Here is a 21,174-nt window from a genome sequence, read left to right as displayed (position 1 = left end):
TTGAGCTCTTCTCAGCTCAGAATCAGGTTGGCCTTCCCTTGCAACCTAGAGGCTCTAAAGAGCTTTCTGAGTCTAGCTCCAGTCTCTCCCGCGGCAGGGTGACCTGGGCTCCTGGTGTCCGGCTGCCTTACTCCGAGGCCTCTGACTCCTGCAAGAGCAACTTCTCTGACATCTCGGTGATTTTGATCACGGGGCCTCTGCTTTTCTTCTTCTTCCGGAAGGGGGCTCTGACCAGGTGGGACTTGGAGGCAGCTACAGGGAACATAAGGGGTGGGGGAGGGAAGGGGCTGGAGGTGTGGGAGCCACTTAAAATGATGCCTTTAGGGTCATGACCCCCACACCCTGTCCCCCTCTTCTCTGTGGGGCAAATAGACTCACCAGTCCTGGGTCTGGATTGCACAGTGCTGACCACAGCGGCTGGAGCCAGGTCCATCCTGGGAAAGGAGGGAGAGGATGGGATGTGAAGGGAGCCTGTGGCTTATGTTCCTCTGGGATTGGGGCTTGGGGACTGGCAGGTAGAGGGCAATTCTTGGTTGTCATTCCCAGCCTTGGGCTGCCCTGCTGTGTGACCCTGGCTAGCCAGCTTGTCCTCTCTGGGCGTCTGTCCCCTCTCCCTTGTATAAATGGCTAACATATACTGAGTGCTTATTTGTGACAGGCACTTGCATGCAGAATCACTAATCCTCCTCACCACAGGTGGAGCATGCTTATCATCAGCCCATTTTCCAGATGGGAAAACTGAGACTTTAAGAAGCTGGGCCAACGTCTCAATTTGTAAGTGGCTGAGCCAGGACGTGAACCCAGGCCTGCGAGGCTCACAGTATCGTGCTGGAGGGGAGGCTGGCTTTGTGTGGCACCGGTTCTCTAGTTCTCCCTCTCCCTCAGCCGCACCCCACCGTCCCCACCCCTCACCTGCTCTCCTCGCCCTCCACCAGCTTGCGGTAGGTGGCGATCTCAATGTCCAGGGCCAGCTTCGTGTTCATGAGCTCCTGGTATTCTCGTAGCTGCCGTGCCATGTCCTTCTTGGCCTGCTGCAGGGCCTCCTCCAGCTGGGCCAGCTTGGCCTTGGCATCCTGGAAGGCCAGCTCACCCTGCTCCTCGGCCTCCTTGATGTTCTCCTCCAGTTTCAGGCACTGCAGCCAGGAGGACAGAGGGAAGGGGTCAGTGAGCAGGGGTGAGAGGAAGAGAGTGGGCCAGGGCCAGTTGCGTGTGGGGAGGGAGGGCTCAGCAGTCCATTCCTGGGTGTGGTAATGGGTTGCATTGCAACAGGGAGTTCAGAGAGACCTAAGGAGACACTTTCTGGAGGCCACCAAAGAGGCCATCTGTCTCAGCTGTCCTTCCAGGGCAGCACTTGCTCTGAAGGCTCATCACTCGCTTCTCTCTGTGAGATTGGTGGGAGGTGGCAGGCTCTGGGCATGTGTGGTGGGGGCTCTCTAACAGTCTACAGAGCCCTCTCCCAGGCAGAGATCCCGAGATTCTCAGAGCCATCTAGTAGAACAGGTGAGGAAACGGAGGCTCAGAGGTGCTAAGTGACCTGCAGGTCACTTAGGCCACTCCTCTTGCATGTACTCAGCATGCATGAGCGAGTGTCTGTGTGTATATATGTGTGAGCAAGGGCGGGGGGTGGGGGAGAAAGGGGAAGAGAAAGAAAGAGAGGGAGAGAACATGTGTCCCCGTGTTCCTCCCTGCTCCTACCCACAGTGGCTCCTCCAGACTCACGTGGCTCTTGATGGAGAGGATCTGGGATCGGAGCTTCTGGATGCGCACATTGAGGTCAGCAATCTCGCTGCGGCTGCTCTGGAGGCTGTTCCCAAACTCGGCTGAGCAGGCGGCCCGCTCCTCCAGCTGGAGGGCGGAGAGGAGGTGGTGGGCAAGATCTGCTCACTGTGTCCCCGTCCCCCTGCCCAGTACCCTGTTTCTCACTCCTTGCCGCTCCTTTTCCTCTCACCCTAGCCCCCTCCTCTGCAGCCACCACTGCAGCCAGCCTCCCCGCTCTTATGCCCTGTCCTGCCCCACCACGTACTCCTACTGGCTGCCCTAGATTGAGCCGCACAAGCTGTACCCACACCTGGCCTAGCATTGCTGGGTGGCAGCACCACCCTGAGCTTCTGGAGGGAACAGACTGTGGGCTCTCCTGGCCCACATCGCCCCTCGGGGCCCAGCACAACGCTGAGCTAATTCTCCACGCCTGTCTGTGAACTGACTGCTGTGGCCTCTGCCCCTGTGCTTCCCCCTCCCCAGGATCTCAGCACACACCTGAAGGTGGCCTCAGCCGCCACTAGTGCAGCCCCTGCTGCTCCGGCTGCCTCTCCCACCCTGTGGTCAGCCACGAACCTGCCTCCGGGAGTACGCCTCAGCCTCCTCCTGGCTGCGAGCCGCGATGGCATCATACTGGGCCTTCACCTCCTCCACGATGCCGCTCAGGTCGATGTGGCAGCGTCTGTCCATGCCCACAGTCACGAACATGTCCTTCACTTGGGTTGCCAGGTCCTTCAGCTCCTGGCGGCACAGACGTGGGGGTTCAGGGCTGGTGGGGGGCACCCCTTAGTCCCTTTATCCCCAAGGTGAGGGGAGGGGAGGCTACTCTGTCTTCCTGCAGAGACAATCAAAGCATGCCTGCCTCCCAAGCTTGCACTCTGGGAAAGCAGCTCGCCACCCCACTTGCCCACCCTTGGGCCTTCCTCGCTGAGCAGAGGAGAGGGGTACAGGGAGGACTCCTGGCCCCAGGCCTACCCTACAAGCCTTGTTCTTCACTTTCCCCACTCTACACTGCAGCCCACCCCAGGGCGCACACCTCCTCCTGGCTGCTGGGGAAACAGCACAGGACATTTGGGCCTGGGGGAGTTGTTCTCTCTGCTCATGTTGCACCACTGTGGCTCAATGGTGTGCAGCTTAGGCCCGCCCCACCCCATGGGGAGCTCCCTGAGGGTCTGGCAGAACCATTTCATCCCCAGGCCCTCCACATCGGGTAAGGGAGCAGCTTAGTTGTTGATAAATGTTGGGATGGAAGTCCAAGAATGATGAGGGGCAGGAGTGGGACTAGAGACTGACAAGCCTATACTCCCCACCTACTGCCAGAGGCTGAGGCCAGAGGACATCAGGGTTACCCTGAAAGGCGCTGGCCCCTCCCCATCTAGCTGAGGGGCTTGCCCAGCAACAATGACAACAGGATTCAACCTCAACATTTTCCTCTTCTCCCTATCCTGTAGGATCCCTCTCTGTCCCTCCTCTCTGTCCTCTTCTCTGCTCAGAAAATGCCAGCCTCCATCCTCAGAGACCAAAGTGGTAAAGCCTCCCATTTCCCCAGGGGCTCATCCAGGCCCGGCTGTGTGCTGAGTGCCCTCCGGGCAGCCTCGCATTCCATCCTCACCAGGCCTGCAGGAGTGTTAGCCCAGATCACAGACAGGAAAGGAGCCCAGCGCATAGAGGTTATGGGAACACTGGGAATGCACTTTGCGGCTCTTGCTAAGCTCCCTTAGGGGGGCAGAGACAGGAGGTGAAGCCGCTGTCCTTCTAGCCCCAGACTGGCTCTTGTTGTCACACCTGACAGCTCGTGGCCTGAATGCTCAGGGGTGTATAGGGAGGCAGGTGGGTACAGGGGTCTTCATAAGGGCTGCAAGGTGTCTCCTCTTTGGCCCTGGGCTGCTTTCCCTGGAGGTGCTAAAGAACTGCTGGCATCTGTTGGGGAGGTGGGGGAGGGTGGCGGGGGCCCAGTGGGAAGGAGGAGGCCAGCATTGTACAGAGTGAGTCAGGTGGCCAAGGCTCCTAGAGGCCGGGAGGGGGGCCAGGCAGTGGGGGCGAAGCTCTCCTGGAGGAGGGAGGGTGTGGGGTGCAGACCTAGTTGCTCCTTCTGGCATTCATAGTCCATCCTTGACCTCTCCTTCAGGCATCAGATTTTGTTCAGTGACCTCATTTTTCTGATATATTTATATTTTTACTTGTTTGTTTGAATCAGGATCCAAACAAAGTGCATATACTGCGGCTGGGCTATATATCTCTAAGCCTCTCTTCCTGTATATGCGGATAGCCCTGCCATCTCTCTCTGTTTTTTTTCCTTGCTATTTTTAAAAATAGAGAACACTGGGTTGCTTGCATTTTACTGATTGCTCTGTGTGCTAGTGTTTAGCATGCACCTCTGCCCCCTGTGCCTCTAAAAACTGGCAGCTGGAATTGAAGGTCTGCTCCGATCCAGGTTCGATTTTGCCTCATGACCGAATTCTGACCCTGTTTCCTGACTTTGGGCCCCTTGACCCTCCATCTGTCTTTATGCTCAGAGAGGTTGTGTTTGAGCCTCTGGAGTCTATACCTGCCGAGGCAGGTACCTCTGACCTGCAGCTGTACCCCTGTAGCCACAGAAGGCAGGGCCCGGTGGGTCAGCTAGTGCCCCGTGGGCCGCTGAGTAAGCCACCCTCCTGTGTCTGCTCACTGTCCAGCGCTGCCCACTAGCATCCCTGGTGACAAGGATGGGCTCCAGAAAAGGAAGCTTGGGCAGTGCAGGCATCCTGCAGCCTCTCTGGGAGCATCCCGTCTCTGCCTTGAAGCTGCAGGACCCTGAGCCCCGTGGCCAGCTGCCCTTTAGGGGGTCTCCTGACAAGGGGTTTTGGTTGACCTTCAAATGAACAGAGATCATGGGTCAAAAGCAAGGGAGGGCCTGTCCTGTGCCAGAATAAGGTTAATGGTGCCCACAGACTCACACCCACCTCTGCTGCCCCCGGTTACCAGCGGAGACTGACATTTCCCACATGGAACCAACATCCCGGCCAGGCCTGCTCGGCTGGGGACAGTTTCAGAGATGCAGCTTTGGGGTCTTCGGTCACCAGGTGGTGGGGGTCAATGGGTTCTGAATAAAGCCCTCTATTAGCACTGCCAGCCCAGGCCTAGGTTGGCATTTGTTTCAGTTCAGGAACAGGCCCGGGCACTGTCAAAACACACAGTAGGAGGGCTTCCCCGCCAGGGCAAAACAGCTGATGGAGCAGGGTACACAGGAGCTTGGTAAACAGAAGCAGGAAATGGAGGGTTTAGGACATCTGCAGGCCTGTTCAGACATGCCAGCCCCACGGGCTGCACAGGGTAGAACAATGCTGTCTTGTGTGGTGTGGCAGTGCCACCCCGGGCTGGGCCCTAGGAGGATGTCACCTCCAAGTTGGCAAGCAAGAAGCCGAAGTACAGTGTAGAGCTTCTCTAGGGAGCCAGAGCCTGAGGAGCCACCACGTGGATTGGGTGGCCACGCTCTTTGTGGCCCCAAGGTCTGAGGGCTCACTTAGTGGTTCTCAGTAAAGTGTAGTAAGGGCACTGGGCTCTGAATGCCACCACCTCTTATAAGCTGGGTAATCCTGAACTGAAACAGCTAATGTTTACAATACTTCCCATGTGCCAGACACTGTTCTAAGGGTTTTGGGCTATAGTAACAAAATAAATCTTCACAACAGGCCAGTGAGGTAAGTGCTGTTATTCTCCTATTTTACAGATGGGGAAATTGAGGCATGGAAAGAACCTGCTGAGTTCACATAATTACTGAGCCAGGATTCAAATCCAAGTCATCTTAATCATTTTCCCTCCCTCATAGAGTTGTGAGGATTAAATGAGATTATGCCTGGAAGGCACGGACATGGTGCGGGGATACAGAAGGCCCTCAATAAACAGTAGCTAGGGATATTTTCGTAACTTATGAAGGTGATGGAGCCAGGAGGAAATGTCCAGGGCAGAGCAGCCGACGCCCCCGAGGCACCATGGGGGCAGGCGCCAAAGCAGTTTAGCCTCAGCAGGTTCCCTTTGCAGCAATCTGCATCCCAGGAGGTGTGCCTGGCTGCAGGGGGTTGTCCTCAGATTTAGCTAATCTCCCTGGAACCTGAATTTAGGGTGGGGCAGGCGGCGTTCTGGCTGGCTGCAACCAGGCCCCAAATACACTCAGGATCTGGAATGCACTTTGGTAGCTGAGGGGGAATGTGAGCCTCTGTCACCTGGCCTTCTCTCACCAGCCTGTGCCCTGGAGGTGAGGGGCAGGGGGACTGCCCAGAAGGATGCAGTGTGTACATGGGGCCCAAGCAGGCCTTTGGCTCCTGGGAAAGGCTTTCAGGCCTATCCGTGTGTGTGTGTGTGTGTGTGTGTGTGTGTATGTGTGGTGTGTGTGTGGTGTGTGTATGGTGTGTGTGTATGGTGTGTGTATGTGTGTGTATGTGTAGTATGTGTGGTGTGTGTATGTGTGTATGTGTGGTGTGTATATATGTGTGTGGTGTGTGTGTATGTGTGTGGTGTGTGTATGTGTGTGTGTGTTGTGTATGTGTGGTGTGTGAATGTGTGTGTATGTGTGTGTGTATGTGTGGTGTGTGTATGTGTGGTGTGTGTATGTGTGTGTATGTGTGTGTCTGTGTGGTGTGTGTGTATGTGTGTGTGTGTCTGTGTGGTGTGTGTGTATGTGTGGTGTGTGTGTGTGTTTTGGGGAGAGGAGAGGGCTGTTTTCGGGGACACAGAGGTGGGCCTACACAAGTAGCCCAAGCTTTGCTGATCTGGTATCTGCTCCAGAGTTGAAAGCAGCGTGTCCAGCCCTCCTGGGGCGTCTCACATCTGCCATGTTTTTCTCCCACCCGAGGTGGCCATGGCTGCCCCTGGCTTTGCTTAGACCTGCTCTGCCTGATGCGGTGGCCACTAGCTATATGTAGTCAGAATTGAGGTGGGCTGTAAGTGTAACCTACACATAGGATCTTGAAGACTTAATATGAGGAAAAAAAATAGCCTGTTAATTTTTTCATATTGATTACATGTTGAGTAATCATATTTTAGATGTATTGGGCTAAATCAAATGTATTATTAAAATTATTTTTTTCTGTTCCTTTTATTAAAAGAGTGTGGCTACTAGAAAACTTAAAATTACATATTAAATTACATAATTATGTATAAAATTCTGTACAATGACATGTGGCTCACTGTATTTCTGTGAGGGCCGGCGTAGAGACTCACTGTGCAGGGGAACCTTTTTAGCGAAGAGTCAGTCTTGCCTTCTCAGCCTGCAGTGGTCCTTGGAGAGAAACGCAGACCTCACTTCCTAACAACTTCACCTCGCTGCCTCCCTAAGTGCCAGTGCCGGCTCTGAGCTGAGCCCCCGCGGCTCTCACTGCAGTCCCTTCCCATGGTACTCTCCCACCAGCACAGCCAAGCCCTCCCCCACTCTGCAGCACCCTCCCCAGCCCCTCTCCCCACAGGGCCGCCCAGCACACTTAGAATAAGGTCCAGAGCCCAGCTCCCGGTCCAAGCCCTACATGATTTGGCCTTGCTCACTCTGCCCTGGCTCTTTCTTCCCTTTCATCACCAAACTCACTTCTGCCCTCAGTGCTTTGCACAGCTCTTCCTTCTGCCTGAAGCCTCCAAGCCTCCTCGAGTCTCCACTGGGCTGGATTTTCCTGGTTTTGGCCTCCTCTCACTTGCACCTCCTCTGAGATGCCCCTTGACCTTGGGGTCTAAAGCTTTCCCCTCCCTCCAGCACGACTGCATCACTGGTTTCTTTGCAGCCCAGCACTTTTCACTCTCCAAAAGGATCTTTCTTCAGATGCTTGTTTAGTTGCTTATTACTGTCCCCTCTTCGCTAAGCTGCACCCCCTGAGAGCAGGCACTTTGGCCGTCTTGCTCACTTGCTGTGATAGCAGTGTCTGGCATCGGCAGGCACGGAGTACACATTTGTTAGATGGATGAATGGCTTTCGTCCTCATCACAAACCTACGAGCCTGCTGCTATTACTTTCCCCATTTTAAAGCGAGGAAACCGAGGCACAGAGCAGAGAAGTAACTTGTCCAAAGTCATAGAAATGGTAAAGAGCCAGAGTCAGGCTTGGGGTCCAAGGACTACAACGTCTAAATGGAACAGGAGCCAAGCAGTTCTGCAATGCGCAGATATATGTCTGGTTATGCCTGGCCTTCCTCCAGTCACAGCTCCATACTTGTAGGACCTCTGACCTGGCTCGGAGTTTGGGCTCTGGAGTGAGCAGAGTGGAGGTCGTCAGATTCAGAAACACTGGCCCTGCTGATGTCTGCCTAGGCTGCACCCACAGTGAATTTGGGCAGAGAATTTGTGTAGCCCTGACACCTCCTCCCTCTCCACGGGAGCAGGCGTGAAGTTGTGGTCAGCACCCCTAGGACCATTTTAGCAGAACTTTCTGATTGTGGTGGTGATGTTGATCTCTGCTCTGACCTTGGCTGCATTGCCATAGCTTGGCACCAGCTGTTTGCAGTGTGCGGGCTGCCACGTCCTGTCATCCCCAGCAGTGGGGCTGCCTGCTCATAGCTGAATTGAAGCATCACCCCTATAACTTCTCACCCCTGAAACAGGAGGTGTGGAGAGGAGAACACATATCCCAAAGGATGCCCAGGAGGCAGAGTGGTGTGGAGGGGCAGCGCCCAGAAGCCTGCAGCAGGGCCCAGCTGCTGACAGCACTGGCTCTGCGCTAGGCCTCGCTGGGCCATTGGCCCCCTAGGCTCAGCTGAGGACGTAGGGACAAACGATAGTGTGTCTGGAGGCTCTCTGTCTGCATTTACTGGGTCATTTTTGTGTGGTAGAAGCTGGTATTGTCTTGGAACCAGAGAATCTGACCACAGTCTTCCCTGCCTTGGCTCAGAACAGGGAAGGCGAAGAGTGTGGCTATCAGAGCTGGAACCAGGGGACCTGCAATCAGGCTGCTGGGACAGGGGGACATCGCTCAGTAGGAGTGGCTGCTCAAGGCCCCCTGGTTCCCCGCTCTGAGGCCACTTCCTGACCCTTGTCCAGATGCACCTGGTCCCCGTGTGCCCTCAGCACAAGGAAGGCATGTTTGCTCCCTGAGAGAGGCCTTTGGGGAACCTACCTGCCACTGCTCCATGAAATACGTGACGAGGGACAGGTTGGATGATTGACAGCAGTGCAAGAAGGGGCTAGGAAATCGTTACAACTGTGGCCAGAAACAGCGAGTGACTATGCGGTTCCACGCCCCACTGGACGTCTTCCCTCCCCTGCATCCCGGCCGTGGACCAGGCAGCACGTGGCTTGGCAGGACACTGCCCTGTCTCCTCACCTGCTCGTAGACGGTTTTCATCAGGTCCACGAAGCTCTGCAGGCTTTTCAACTTGGTCTCCAGTTCGGTCCGTCGAAGACACTCTGTGTCCAGGTCCTGGGGGTGGGAGCAGTGGTGAATGATGGGAGAGGGAGTCGGGGATCCCAGGGCAGGAGTGGGGTGGGGGCCTTTGCTTCCTGGATCAGATGGGGGCGATTCCCAGGGGAGACCTGACTCAGAGCCTGGAGGAGGAGCAGGTGGGGACTGGTATCTCTGTGGTCCTGGGACTCAAGCCCCTGAGGGCTTTGCTGGGGGATCCTGAGGGAAAGCAGGCAGAGGGTCCCTGAGGAAGGAGCCCGGGGCAGGCTACCTTCTTCAGCTGGACGAAGGTAAACTCCATGTCTGTGCGCTTGGAGATCTCGTCTTCGTACCTGGGAGGCGAGGAGGGTGGGAGAGAGAGAAACACAGAGAGAGAGAGGTGGCTCAGCTGGATGAGGTGGGAGCTTGGGGTTTGGTTAGCCCTCCCTGGGCGGGGCTTAGGGCTTTTGCTGTCTCATTTGGTGCCTTGTGACAATGAGCAAAAAGTAGTCCTTCCTTCAGGTGGATGGAGCCCCTCTTCTTCTATGACACAACCCTCCACCCCCGTGACACCCTAGTGTTGGCTCTGGGGAGGCAGGCCAACCCGTTCTCCTTCCTGACTCTTACCAGTCCTCTCCTGCTGGTGTCTGCCCCCTTGCTGGCTCTGCTCCACATTCACCTCCTCCAGGAAGCCTCTCCTGATTGGTAGCCCTTTCACCCTGACACGTTGTTCCCTCATCTTTTCCCTAGCTCCTCCCCTAGGAGTCTCAGGCCTGCACCGAGCATCCTGCTCACCCCTTGCCCTCTCCCACCTCTACCCTTCCCTGCAGCCCCTCCCACTTCCCTTCTGCTGGATGGTAGGACACCATTCCATTGTGCTCCCTCTAGAGGGAGGACAGGAAGAGTGTGGGCTCTACAGTCAGACGAACCCTCAGTGTGGTTTTGGGCAGGAAATTCCATCCCTCCTTCCTTGAATCCCTGGTCTACAGGGGTGTGCCTATGTGCACGTGTGCATGCATGTGTGCATGTGTGCATGTGTGTGTGTGTGTGTGTATGTGTGTATGTGTCCCCTCTCTCCTAAGCATTGCCTCCTTTGCTCAAGTCCACCTTGTGTTTGGAACAAGGACACTGTAGGATGAGGAGATGGGGTCCCTGCATCCCTGACCTTACCCTCTTCCTCTAGTTCACACATCTGTCTTGGCTCCCTAGGGGGGTGTCTGCCAGCCTCCCCGCCCCCCCCCCCCAGCCCTGCCCTCCCCAGGGATGTGGGGGTTCTGTGGCTTCCTGTTTGCTTCCCTCCTCCCCAGGGAATACCTGAATCACCGGGGCTCTAATTACAGCCGCCTGCCCAGTCCCTGACCTCCCAGCAGGGCAGCGTCACCCCTCGCCCACATCAGCTGCTGGACCTGCCGCCCTCAGGCCTTCTTTCCCGCCGGCCTTTCCAAGGAGCTGAGGGGGCAGACCCAGGGGTGAAGGCCCGCAGGGCGCTGGGTCTGAAACTCAGGGTGCTGCCTGCTGCTGCCTTGGCTTCCAGAGCCTGCAAGGGGCTCCGAGGGTGCAGGTCACGGTGGTGGGGGGAGGGTGGGTCAGGGACTTGCCAGGGTGGACGAAATGCCCAAGAAGCTTTACCAGAGTCCCCAGCCAGGAAGGCTGCTGGTCCCATTTCACAGATGAGGAAATGGAGGCCCAGAGAAGGGCCCGGAGGCTCGTGTGGTGTGCTGCTCAAGCATGGGCCCCAGAGCCAGGCTAGGTGGGCTCATCTTGCTTCCTTGCTCACCAGCCGGGTGACCTTGGATAAGCTACTTGTGTGTGCCTCACTCCTGACAAGAGTGATGTCGTGAGGATGAAATAAGCAAAAACATGACTGCTCACCGCATGCCTGGCGCCTGCTAAACCTACTGCTACTGTTACCACTTAAGCTCCAGGTCCTCAGCCCCTCTGCCTTGGCCTCCAGCATTTTCAGAGAGAAACGGGGGAGGCCTCATGGCAGAGAGAGCACAGGAGGTTCTCGCACGGCCTTTACAAACCCTCCGGGCCAGGCTGACTTGAACAGGCCTCCCTCTGGAATCCGGGGGACTCTGTTGGAATTCCCTGGCCTGGGGAGCCCAGATCTGAGCAGCCCCTCATTGACTGGCCCTCCCCACACAAGCCGGGTGGTCAAACTTTCCCCCTTCTCCCCGCCCCTCTGGATAGGGGAGCTCTGCCTGCCTGGGGAGAGCTGTCCAGTTGGGGCCTCTGTGGTGCCAAATCTTTACCCCTCCCTGACTTTCCCATCCTTCTGTGCAGCCTTCCTCCTCCCTCCTCATGGACTCCACTGGATTTGGGCCCCAGGTCACCCGCTCAACCGGGTGCTCTTGTGAAGGGAACAGCTGTCTTCAGTGGGCCTGAGGCACTCGCTGTGGCCTTGAGCAGGCTGTGCCTCTAGCTGGGCCTCTGCTTCACTTTTAGTAAGTAGAAGGGTTGGCTAGCTGATCCCTGGGGTCCCGGCTACCTCCAAGCTTTGGAAAGTCTCCATCTCTAGAGGCTGAGGTACGCCATGCCCCCCATTTCACCTCCAATCTCTGTCAGTCACCAGCTCCCAAACCCGTTCTCAGCCCTTGCAGCTCGTCCAACCCACACCCCCCTCTCTACCCAACTTGTTTATATCTAGGAGCGAAGCTGATCTCATCGGCCTTGAGGAGGCAGGGCACACCCCTCCTTGTCAGGGCTTGGGCTGGCGTCTCCTGGCTCCTGGGGGCCCCAGGCTTTGCAAGGCCAGGCGGCAGCTTCCCGGGCTCTGGCCTGCAGACCGGGAAGCCCTCTGGCCTCACTCCCCTCAACTCAGGTGAGTTCCCTACCTGGAGAGAGGACTGGAAGCCCTGAGCCTAAGTAGTAAAATCAGGCAGCAGATGGAAACCAGGCGGCGGGCCAAGTGAGGGGGCTGAGCCAGATTAGAACAAGTAGTGTTTGTACAGAACTTCCAGTTACAAAGTATCTCCGCAGATGTGATCTGGCTGGGCTCATGGGAGCAGCCTCTCACCCTGGATGACATGGGCTGGGGATGGGTTTTAGCACGCACAGCTCTGTGACGGAGGACCAGCCCCTGTCCTCTCTGGGCCTGTGATTCCTCCCCCATGTAATCCAAGGCCTTCCACCAGCTCTGCATTCTCTGATCCTTTAAGGGCCAAAGACCTACTAGATACCAGTGAAATGAGTCATAACTTCCCCCATTACGGTCAGAATGGGCAATCAGATTCCTTAGGTGTTTATCTAGGGCCTGGGAGAGCAGGGCTGGAGTAGAGGTGATCTCCAGGCCAGGGAGAGGCCCAGCCATAAGGACCAGTCCTGGCCAGGGCTGCAGATCACGCTTGCTGGCTGAAAAGTTCCCGCAGCCTCACAGAGGAGGAAACCGAGGCCCCCAGAGTGGGGAGCGTGTCCTGTGTGACCATGCCCTCTGAATGTGGCCTGAACAGAGGAGGTGATGCAGAGAGGCGATGGGCAAGCTAAGCCTCAGCCTAGGTCCCTGGACAGGCTGCCCACACCCTCCAGCCCTACCTGCTGGCTGCTCTGGAGACAGCAGGCCTCAGCTCAGGTCAGCGGGGCTTGGGGCAGGACCCAAACACTGGAGGTGGAGAGGGTGGCTGAGCCACATCCTGTCCACCCCTCACCCTGGCTGGAAACCAGACCTGAGAAGGGGGTGCAGGGGCAGGGCCTCTCTGCCTTGTCCAGCCGCCTTGTCCGTAAAGCTCTGGCCACAGGGTGATCAGACAGGGTCACCTGTCCTCTGAGCCACACACGTGTGTGGTCTGCCTTTCTAGACTGGCCAGTTCAGCCCAGCAAGCCTGCGTCAGGGACGGCCCTGTGTGCCGGGCAGTTCAGCCTCCTAGGGGGTAGGAGAGTGGCCACTCATCGCCATACTGAACTTTCGACTTGCTCCTCACACCAGCCCCACTTGGTATCAACCCACACAGGAGGAAACTGAGGTTCTCTTGTTAAACAACTGGACAGAGGTCACAAAGCTAGGGTGGGAGGGGGCAGGGAGTAAGTCCCTTTCAGCCTATACCTAGACTAGGTCTTTAACCACTGGGCTATCCTGCCTGCCAGATTGTCCCCCAAAGTCCTGAAAGCATACTGCAGGCTGGGGCTGTGTCTCCCTCATCTCTCTGGACCCCACTCAGATCAGCACACACCACCTATAGAAGATTGCTTCTCTATTCTAACAAAACCCACTGCTTCTGTCTTCTGCCTGCACCCGCACCCTTCCCTGCCAGCCTGTCCAAGCCCATCGTGATGTCCCACTGCTAGTGGGACCTGTGAGCGGAGAGCAAGAGTGTTTATGGACACAAGTGGAGGGGGCAGGGGACAATGGTGCCCAGGGGTTAGCTGTCAATCACAAGCCTGACCTAGTTGTAAGAGTCACTATTTGGGGGTGGAGAACTGTGGATTCACTGCTATATTCCCTTGACATCTAGAATACTGCCTGACACATAGTAGGTCCTCATTGAGTATGTCTGGAGTAAAGAAATGTTTCTTCAAGAAGCTCCCTCTTTTTCCGGCTTTAGTGCCCTGGACCTTGTTCCTGAGTGCAGGTTGGTCCCCACCCACAGCCCCTGCCCACCGCCCCCGAGGGCGCACTCTACCTGATCCGAGACTCCTCGACCTTCTCCAGCATCTGCAGCAGGTTGGCCTCCAGCTGCCCCCGCTCCTGGCTCACCGTGCGCAGCTCCTCCTGCAGCCGGCCCTCGTACTTCTGGTACAGGTGCCCAAGGTCAAAGGCAGTGGAGCCCTGGCTCTGCAGGAAGCTCCAGCGCGTCTCCAGCAGCTGGTTTCGCTGCTCCAGGGCCTGCACCTGGGAGAGCAGGAGGGCTTCGGTGACAGGGCCAGGCTCAGGCCCGGTGGCCCCAGGTCCGCCATCGTGCCCCCTCTGGGACTGCCCTGGGAGGTGGCAGCTCATCGGCTCTGCGCACCTATCTGGGGCCCTCACTCAGCACTCAGATGGCACCTCCAACTACTGATTGTTCCAACTGAAGATGGTGAGATAAGGAGGGATCCGAGAGAGGTGGAGCCAATTAGCAAAGGTTTCCTAGGGGAGGAGCGGGGCCAGCTAGATAAAGGAAGCGGGACAGGGTGTGAGTGTGAGGGCTCTTAGTGCCCGCCTGGGGCTTGGGTGGGAGACCCCAGGGAACCTGAGGTGTCAGAGGCCCATTTGCCACCCCCGTTGACAAGCCTGGTCTCATCTTGCCTTGGAAACTCAGCAGGGTAGGGCCTGGTTACTACTTAAATGCTAATCCTCCCGGCAACCATGGGCTTGTAGCCTTGCCAAGCCTCAGTTTCCCCAGCTAGAAGTTGGGGATAATGTCACCTGCCCTGCCCACCTCTGTGGGCTGTTGTGGGAGGAGAGCCTGGGATGTACTTTGAAACAGAAACAAGAGCAAGTGATTATATGGCTTCTTCTGGGTATCAGGCCTGTTCTAATGCTTAACATGCTTAACTCATTCAATCCCCACCACAATCCAAAGGGGTATTGCTATGAGTTGCATTCTGCCCATGAGGAAACGGGGCACAGAGAGGTGAACTTGCCCAGGGTCACAGCATTAGCAAGTGGTGGAGCAGGTGTGGACTCCAGGGAGTTTGGGTTTAGGATCTTTCAACCACTGCAACCTATGCCTCCTGTCTGCTGCTGGGTCACCGCGGGCCCTGCGCCCCCCTGCCCTTCTGTGCTGGCTTCTGCCTCTAGCTAGGCCAGTTGTGCCTTCAGAATAGAGGCTCTGGGCTCAGCTGCTCCTCTCAACCTCCGCCCCCTTCGCACTCTCCTGCTACATGGGCACCCTCCGCGTACTCCTCAGCCACCAGCAGGCCGCCAGGTCCCTCCTGAGTCCTCTCCTTCCCTCACCCAGTCCAGGCCGGCCAGCCTGGGCTCCCCTGCCTCTTCCCCACCCTGCCTGTCCTCTCCAGGCACCAGCCTTCTTGGGGTCTACCCTTTCTACCACTCCAGTCCCTCCCCAGCACAGATGTGCCCCCACCTCCCCTCCTGCAACCATGCCCCCCCCCCCGCCCCATTCCCTCAGTACAAGGCCCTCAATTTATCTGCTCCTCTCTTGTCTGGACCTACCATCCTCCCGTCAGACTGACAGCCATCTGCTCCCTTCTTGGGGTCCCTAACCCCTTGGTGCCGGGACAGGGATAGGCCACGGAGGCAGGAGGGATGGCTGGGCCTGGCTTCTGGACAGCGTGGGCTGTCATGGTCATGAGGGTGCTGTGATGACAGCCCCGTGGTGTTCCCTGTGACCGCAGGAGAGTAGCTGGGCCCCTTGTTGCCCACTGCTGGCACCAGCTCCCAGAATCACAGCCAGGCGCCTTGGATCAGCTGGTCTGTACCTTCAATTACAGGGGAGGAGATGGGGGCCCAGGGCAGTCAAGTGACTTGTCCAGTGTCACACAGCAACTTGGTGGCCCGGCTTCCCAGACAGGCCCATCTGACGGTGGCTGCCTACGCTGGACCTTCAGGGGTTCCCTGTTCCTCCTGAATTTGGGTGCCGGGTGGGCCTCCTCTCTCTTTCTCTGCCCTGCTCACATCCCAGACAGTCGGATGCCCTTGGGAAGTCGCCCTTGGCATTCCAGTGACAACGCCAGCAGGAATATTGGGATGATCCCCCGCTCAATCCCACCGGCACCGGGAAGTTCTGCTTGAAGCTGACCTAAGCCTGCCATCTGCTTCAGTCGCAGCCAAACAGGTTCAGTGGGGATGGAAGTCCAGAGGGTTTCTGTTGTACTTGTGTGTGTGAGAGGGTTTGTTGGAGGGGAGGTATCCGCTCGCCCCACCTTTGCTTCGTTTTGACAAGCAGGAGCCGTGTTTACACTGAGGGTGGGGTGAGAGGAGAGACGTGAGGCTCCTTCCTCCACCCATGAGCAGCAAAAAACCCTTTACACCCGCAGTCTGACCCCAACCCCCATGTGCAGCACTAGCCTCTGGGAAAGGGGGTGCGTTTGGCCAGTCAGTGCAGCCAGAGGGCATTATGGCTGTGGGGGTGGGGGACGGGAGCAGCCCCCTCCCCCTGCTGCCCTTGGGGGAGCTGCCTGTTGTCTCAGTGGTTGGGGATGGAACTGAACCCCCACAGAAAGGCTCCTCCTTCTCCGAACAAAGGCCTAGGGAGGCGCCAGGTTAATTGTCACCATCCTCCCAGGCTGCTGAGCACTCACCTCTCCTTCCCCTTCCTCCCCATCTGGCTGACCCCCCTGCTCTTAGCTCACAGGGTGGCAGTTCTAGGAGGGACCTCATAGAGCAAACCTGCCTCCCATTGTAGAGATGAGGAAACTGAGGCCCAGACGCACAGAACTCACTGTGACTCAGCTCCCTGGTGCTGGGCAGCTGGACCTGGGGGGAGAGATGTGTTTTCTTTCCTGGGGAACTGAGCAGCCCAGGTCCCCAACCCATGGGCTCCAGGCAGGGGAGCCTCCAGGGCGTGTCCGTGGGCTTGCAGGTCCTACTCCTCAGGTGAGGGGTTTGTCAGACCCCCTGCCTTCAGCCAGAGGTTGGCTTTGCCCAGTGGGCCTCTGGGTCAGGAAGGGCTGGTATGTGCCTTCCTGCATGCAGGCAGGGCTCAGCTCCGGTGACTTCCAGAGGCCACGCAGGCCTGGGGGAAGACATCGTGCCACCCCCTGTCTCCAGGCATGTCACCACCCCTCTTGAGTTCCCCACTCAGGCTGACTGCTGGCTCCTTTCTCCTGCCCCATCTCCATCCCCTCTGTGGTCTGCATGTGAAGGCGAGCGGACCCAGCCAGCGGCCTCTGCGGGATGGTGACATTGCCCTCTCCCTGCCTCCCTCAGCCTCCTCTCCTGCTGCTGCTTCTGCTCACCCGCTCCTCTCATGGCTGCTGCTGGACCAGTCTTCCCACTGGCATGCTCTCAGGGCCACCCTCAGAGCAGGAGGGCGAGTGAACTACAGAGGGGGTAAGTGGCTTGCCCAGGAAGCACAGCCTGCGAGCGGAGGAACCAACAGCTCCTGGTGGCCTTCCCCAATACCCACCCCCCTCACCTCCTTCTCCTCCTTCTCCACGAGCAAGGCCCTCGTGGCCTTTACAGGGAGACAGAGAGGGACTTGAGCTAACAGATCTTTTCCATAGAATTGTGAGTTGGGCCAGAGGGCTGGACAGGCAGGTGGAACTCTTGGGAGGCCATCCCCACTGTCCATCTGCTCTGCAGTAGGACGGCAGGCCTTGCTCAGAGCTCCTCCCTAGCCCATGGGGGAGGGGGGGTGGTGTGTGACCCCAGGCCACACAGCACATTATTATCCAGACATCCCTCAGAGGCCAGAACCTCCTCACAGGCTGATTTCTCTCCATGCCGCAAGGGGACAGGGGATATGGAGCCAGAGCACCCTTGCCTGTCCCTTCTCTTTGCCTAGAGCCCCCACCCCTACACTGGTTATGGCATCTCACCCCCAGCCCATACATCCCTTTCAAGCCCTATGCTGCACTCCTACCCACGAAGCTCCCCCCTCCCCACCCCCATGTCCAGCAGGGTTTCTCCCCCCTCTTCCCAGGCTCCTGCCTGGAAGGGGCTAATGGGCTCAAGAGCATCATGGGCTGGGCCCACTTACAGTGTTTTTAATAGAACAAACAACACTCCTGGTGCATGGTGAGTGCTTTATACAGTTTTTTTTCAAAAATGATCCCATTTGATTATGACAAGCCCATTACACTGATGTGTATTGAGGCACAGAGAGGTTAAAGAATTTTCCTGGTCAGAGGTGGAGCCAGGATTCAAACCTAGTAATTTGGCTCCAGATTGCACACTCTTAACTGCTACCTGCTTCCATTCAGGCCTCGTGGCCTTTACAAGGCGATAGAGAGGGACTTGAGCTAACAGATCTCCACAGAATTGGTGAGTCAGCTGAGACTCTTCGGGCAGAGCCCCAGCAACCAGGTCCCCGGAGGGCTGGCACCCAAGGCTCCCTGTGTCCACCCTGCAGAGCCCCTGTCTCAAGGTCCAAGTGTGAGGGTTGGGAGGTTCCAGTCCTGCTAAAGACCTTCGAGGGCATTGCCTTGGCTCCTGGGCACAGGCCCCTGACCCCTCAGGCCCCTCCCTGTACCTGCTTACCCGCTTGTCCCCCCCACGGCAGAGGCACAGAGTAATATCAGCTCTGGAGTTCAGGGAACAAGCCACCCATCTGAGCCAAATTACATAGCTCATGAAGCATTCCTTTTACGGCATTAATCTGGGTTAGGAGAGGAGGTGGCTCTGCAGGGACCTGCCTCCCCAGGGCAGCAGGCTATTCTCCTCCTAGGCCATCAGCCCACAGTGCACGGCGCTGCAGCCAGCCAGGGCTGGGGGAAGGATGCTCCCCACCCCTCACCCAGGCACTCCAGGTATGGATGCAGGAATGCTGGTCTGGGCACGTGAACGGGAGAAAGAAATGGTTCCCATCTCAAAGACCACTGGCTTTGTGTCTCACAGACCCGAGTTCAAGTCCAGCCTAATGACTTGCTGGTTGTGTGACCTTGGGCAAGGCACTCAGTCAGGCTCTGGATGGGCAGTTTCCTAGTTTCCTGGTGTGCACAGCGAGGGAACTAGCCCTGGGGGTGTTGCGTGTGGACTAAATGACACACATCTGCGAAGTTCCCACAGAGAGCCAGGCACAAGCGATGCTCTAAACGTGCTGCTCTCTTCCCTGGGCCCCTCTCTGGGAGCACCCACCTCCTGGGACACTAGCAACAGCAGAGGAACCCAGAGGCAGGGAGAGCAAGGAGCAGGAGAGTGAGTCGGGGCAGAGGGGTGGCTCTGGTCTCCTGGTGGGGGCGGCAAGAAGGGTGAGGTTTCCTCATCGGTAAAACGGGCATAAAATGACTTCTTTCCTAAGGTTGTTGAAGGAAAAAGAGATAAATATGGAAGCACACAGCACGGTGCCTGGCACATAATAAGCAATTAAGTAACAGCAGCTCTTACTGTTGTGACTATTATTCTTGGGCAGGGCCGGAGGGAGCAGAGCTGAGGGCCTGTCGGGAGAGGTTTCTGGAAGGAGGTGAGTGAGGAGCAGGTTTGGGAAGTGGACAGGGCTTCCTCAGAGCTCCTGAAGCCCTTGCCCTGGGGCAGAGGTGACACGAGTGCCCAGACCAGCATGCTGCCATGGCATCGGGTCTAGGAAGTCAGGGTTCTGGGGACTCAGTCTGTCTACTCAGGTGGGTGCCTGGCCGGCTGCCTGTCCCTGACTTGCAGCCTCCATCCCCTGCATTCCTATCTCTTGACTCCACCGCTGCACCCCACTCAGTGGCCTCCTTCCTTCTGGAACCCCACAGGCTCCTGGGCTCTGCCGGTGCTCCTGACTCCAGGAAGCTGAACAGAGCCAGCGGGCTGGACAGGAGGCTGGACCCTTGGGAGGTCATCTCCACTGTCCATCTGCTCTGGAGGAGGACCGCAGACCATGCCTTCATCAGCTATTCCCATGAGAGGGCCTTCTCTTGGCCATACTCAGAGCTCCTTCCTAGCCCCTGCCTCGGGGGAAGGTGACCCCAGGTCACACAGCACATTATTATCCAGACATCTCTCAGAGGATATGCTGGGGTCTCTTTCTCCCCCCATGCCAGGATGGCTCAGGGGACTTCCCTCCACATCTCTCTGCTCAGAGCTTGTGGAGTTAGCAACACCGGCTCCCCATTGGCTGGGGCAGGGGTGGGGCATGATGCTCCAGAAATAAAGAATTCAGCCACCTGCCAGTCCTTACCTCTCTGGACCCTCTTCCCACTTTCACTTACCTTGCCAATCAGGGAAGCAAATTTATCATTGAGGACCTTCATCTCCTCCTTTTCTTGGTTCTTCTGCTGCTGGATGGCCGGGTCCACCTTGAAGTCCAGGGGCACCAGCAGGCTGGGGTTCACCGTCACCTTGGGGATGGTGCCAGCTGACCAACAGCCAGTGAGGCTGCGAGAGCTGAAGTCTGGCCTGGGGGCTTCGCAGCTGCCCCATTCCGAGGTCCCAGGCCGGGGGCCGCCCGCTGGAGTCACCTCACAGCTGCTCAGGCTGCTGAAGCCAACCACGCAGGAGCGGCAGGCCATCGCGGCCCGGGCCTGGAGTGGGGCGGGTGCAGGGATGAGCGAGGGAACCTCTGTGGGGTGGCGTTGGCAGTTGGCTCCAGCCGCAGGCTGGGCAGGCTGGGGACTGAGGAGCAAACACCTGTCGTACAGTGCTCATTAGCTGCAGGAGGGCGGGCACCTCCCAGCCCGACCAACCTGTTAGATGGTTAGATGATGTGGTGCTCCGGCCCCTCCCCCCGCACCACTCCTCCAGGCCCGGGATCTGCCTTGCTGAAGGGGCAGGTCACAGCCCCCAACCCAGCAGGCCCTGGCTCCAGGGAGGGGGGCAAGTCTGAGCTGGCTGGGTAGGGGTGGGGAGGCTGCAAGAGGAAGGGGCGATTCAGCAAGGAAGGAGAGGAGAGAGAGAGTGTGCGCTTGCCTCTCACCGCAGACCTCACTGCATACCTGAAGGCTGACGTATCCAGGCCCACATACTTCTGGAAAGGATGAGGCAAGCACAGGCCCTGGGCTCCCGAGTACAGGGCATCTCCCTGAGTGTAGGGCTGCCATGCTGGGCACCGTGCCAGCCTAGTCTTGGAAAACAACACCTTTATTATTTATTTTCCAGCTGCCCAAGAGTCTCCCCGGCTTATCTTCTCCTCCGCCATTCTTTCTCCCTCCCTGCCCCCTTCCTTCCTTTGATCTACCATTTATTAAATACCTACTATGTGCATCCCACTGCTGCAGAGGCTGGAGAGACAATAGATGGTCCAGGCCAAGAGCCTTTGGCGTTGGACAGGCGAGACGTGGGTTTAAGACTCAGCTTGGCAGCTCACCACTGGTGTGACCTCAGGCAGTTACTCGGTTTCTGTCCTCACGTGTGAAATGGGTATGGAACTACCAACCCCACAGGAGGTGGTGTATGCAGAGAACCTAGTGGGGGCTGGCACAAAGCCCCCAGAAAACGGTGGCTACGACCAGTGCCTGCCTTCTGGGAGCTGAGTCTGGTGGGGAAGACAAATGATTCTCTGCCTCAAGGGCCATGAGAATGTGCCCCTGCCTCCCCTCTTCCCATTCCTCCTTTCTCACTT

General features: G+C 57.5%; 1 protein-coding gene across 1 annotated transcript; it reads right to left on the bottom strand.

The window, feature by feature from the left end:
- Positions 1-127: 127 nt before the first annotated feature.
- Positions 128-20,140, bottom strand: KRT80 (keratin 80; the record flags this gene model as incomplete). The annotated part of the gene is made up of 9 exons (XM_080659147.1): positions 19,826-20,140; positions 13,714-13,922; positions 9,387-9,447; positions 9,038-9,133; positions 2,335-2,499; positions 1,720-1,845; positions 913-1,133; positions 379-434; positions 128-252 (listed from the first exon to the last, which is right to left on the bottom strand). The coding sequence occupies exons 1-9, from the start codon at positions 20,123-20,125 to the stop codon at positions 128-130; spliced, it is 1,359 nt and encodes a 452-aa protein (XP_080515273.1). The 5' UTR covers positions 20,126-20,140.
- Between the last annotated feature and the right edge of the window lie 1,034 nt (positions 20,141-21,174).

The sequence above is a fragment of the Plecotus auritus genome, assembly GCF_963455305.1.
Source record: "Plecotus auritus genome assembly, chromosome: 3".
NCBI classification, from domain to species: Eukaryota; Metazoa; Chordata; class Mammalia; order Chiroptera; family Vespertilionidae; genus Plecotus; species Plecotus auritus.
Note: the sequence above shows the minus strand (reverse complement) of the source record. Positions and strands in the feature narration are given on the sequence as shown.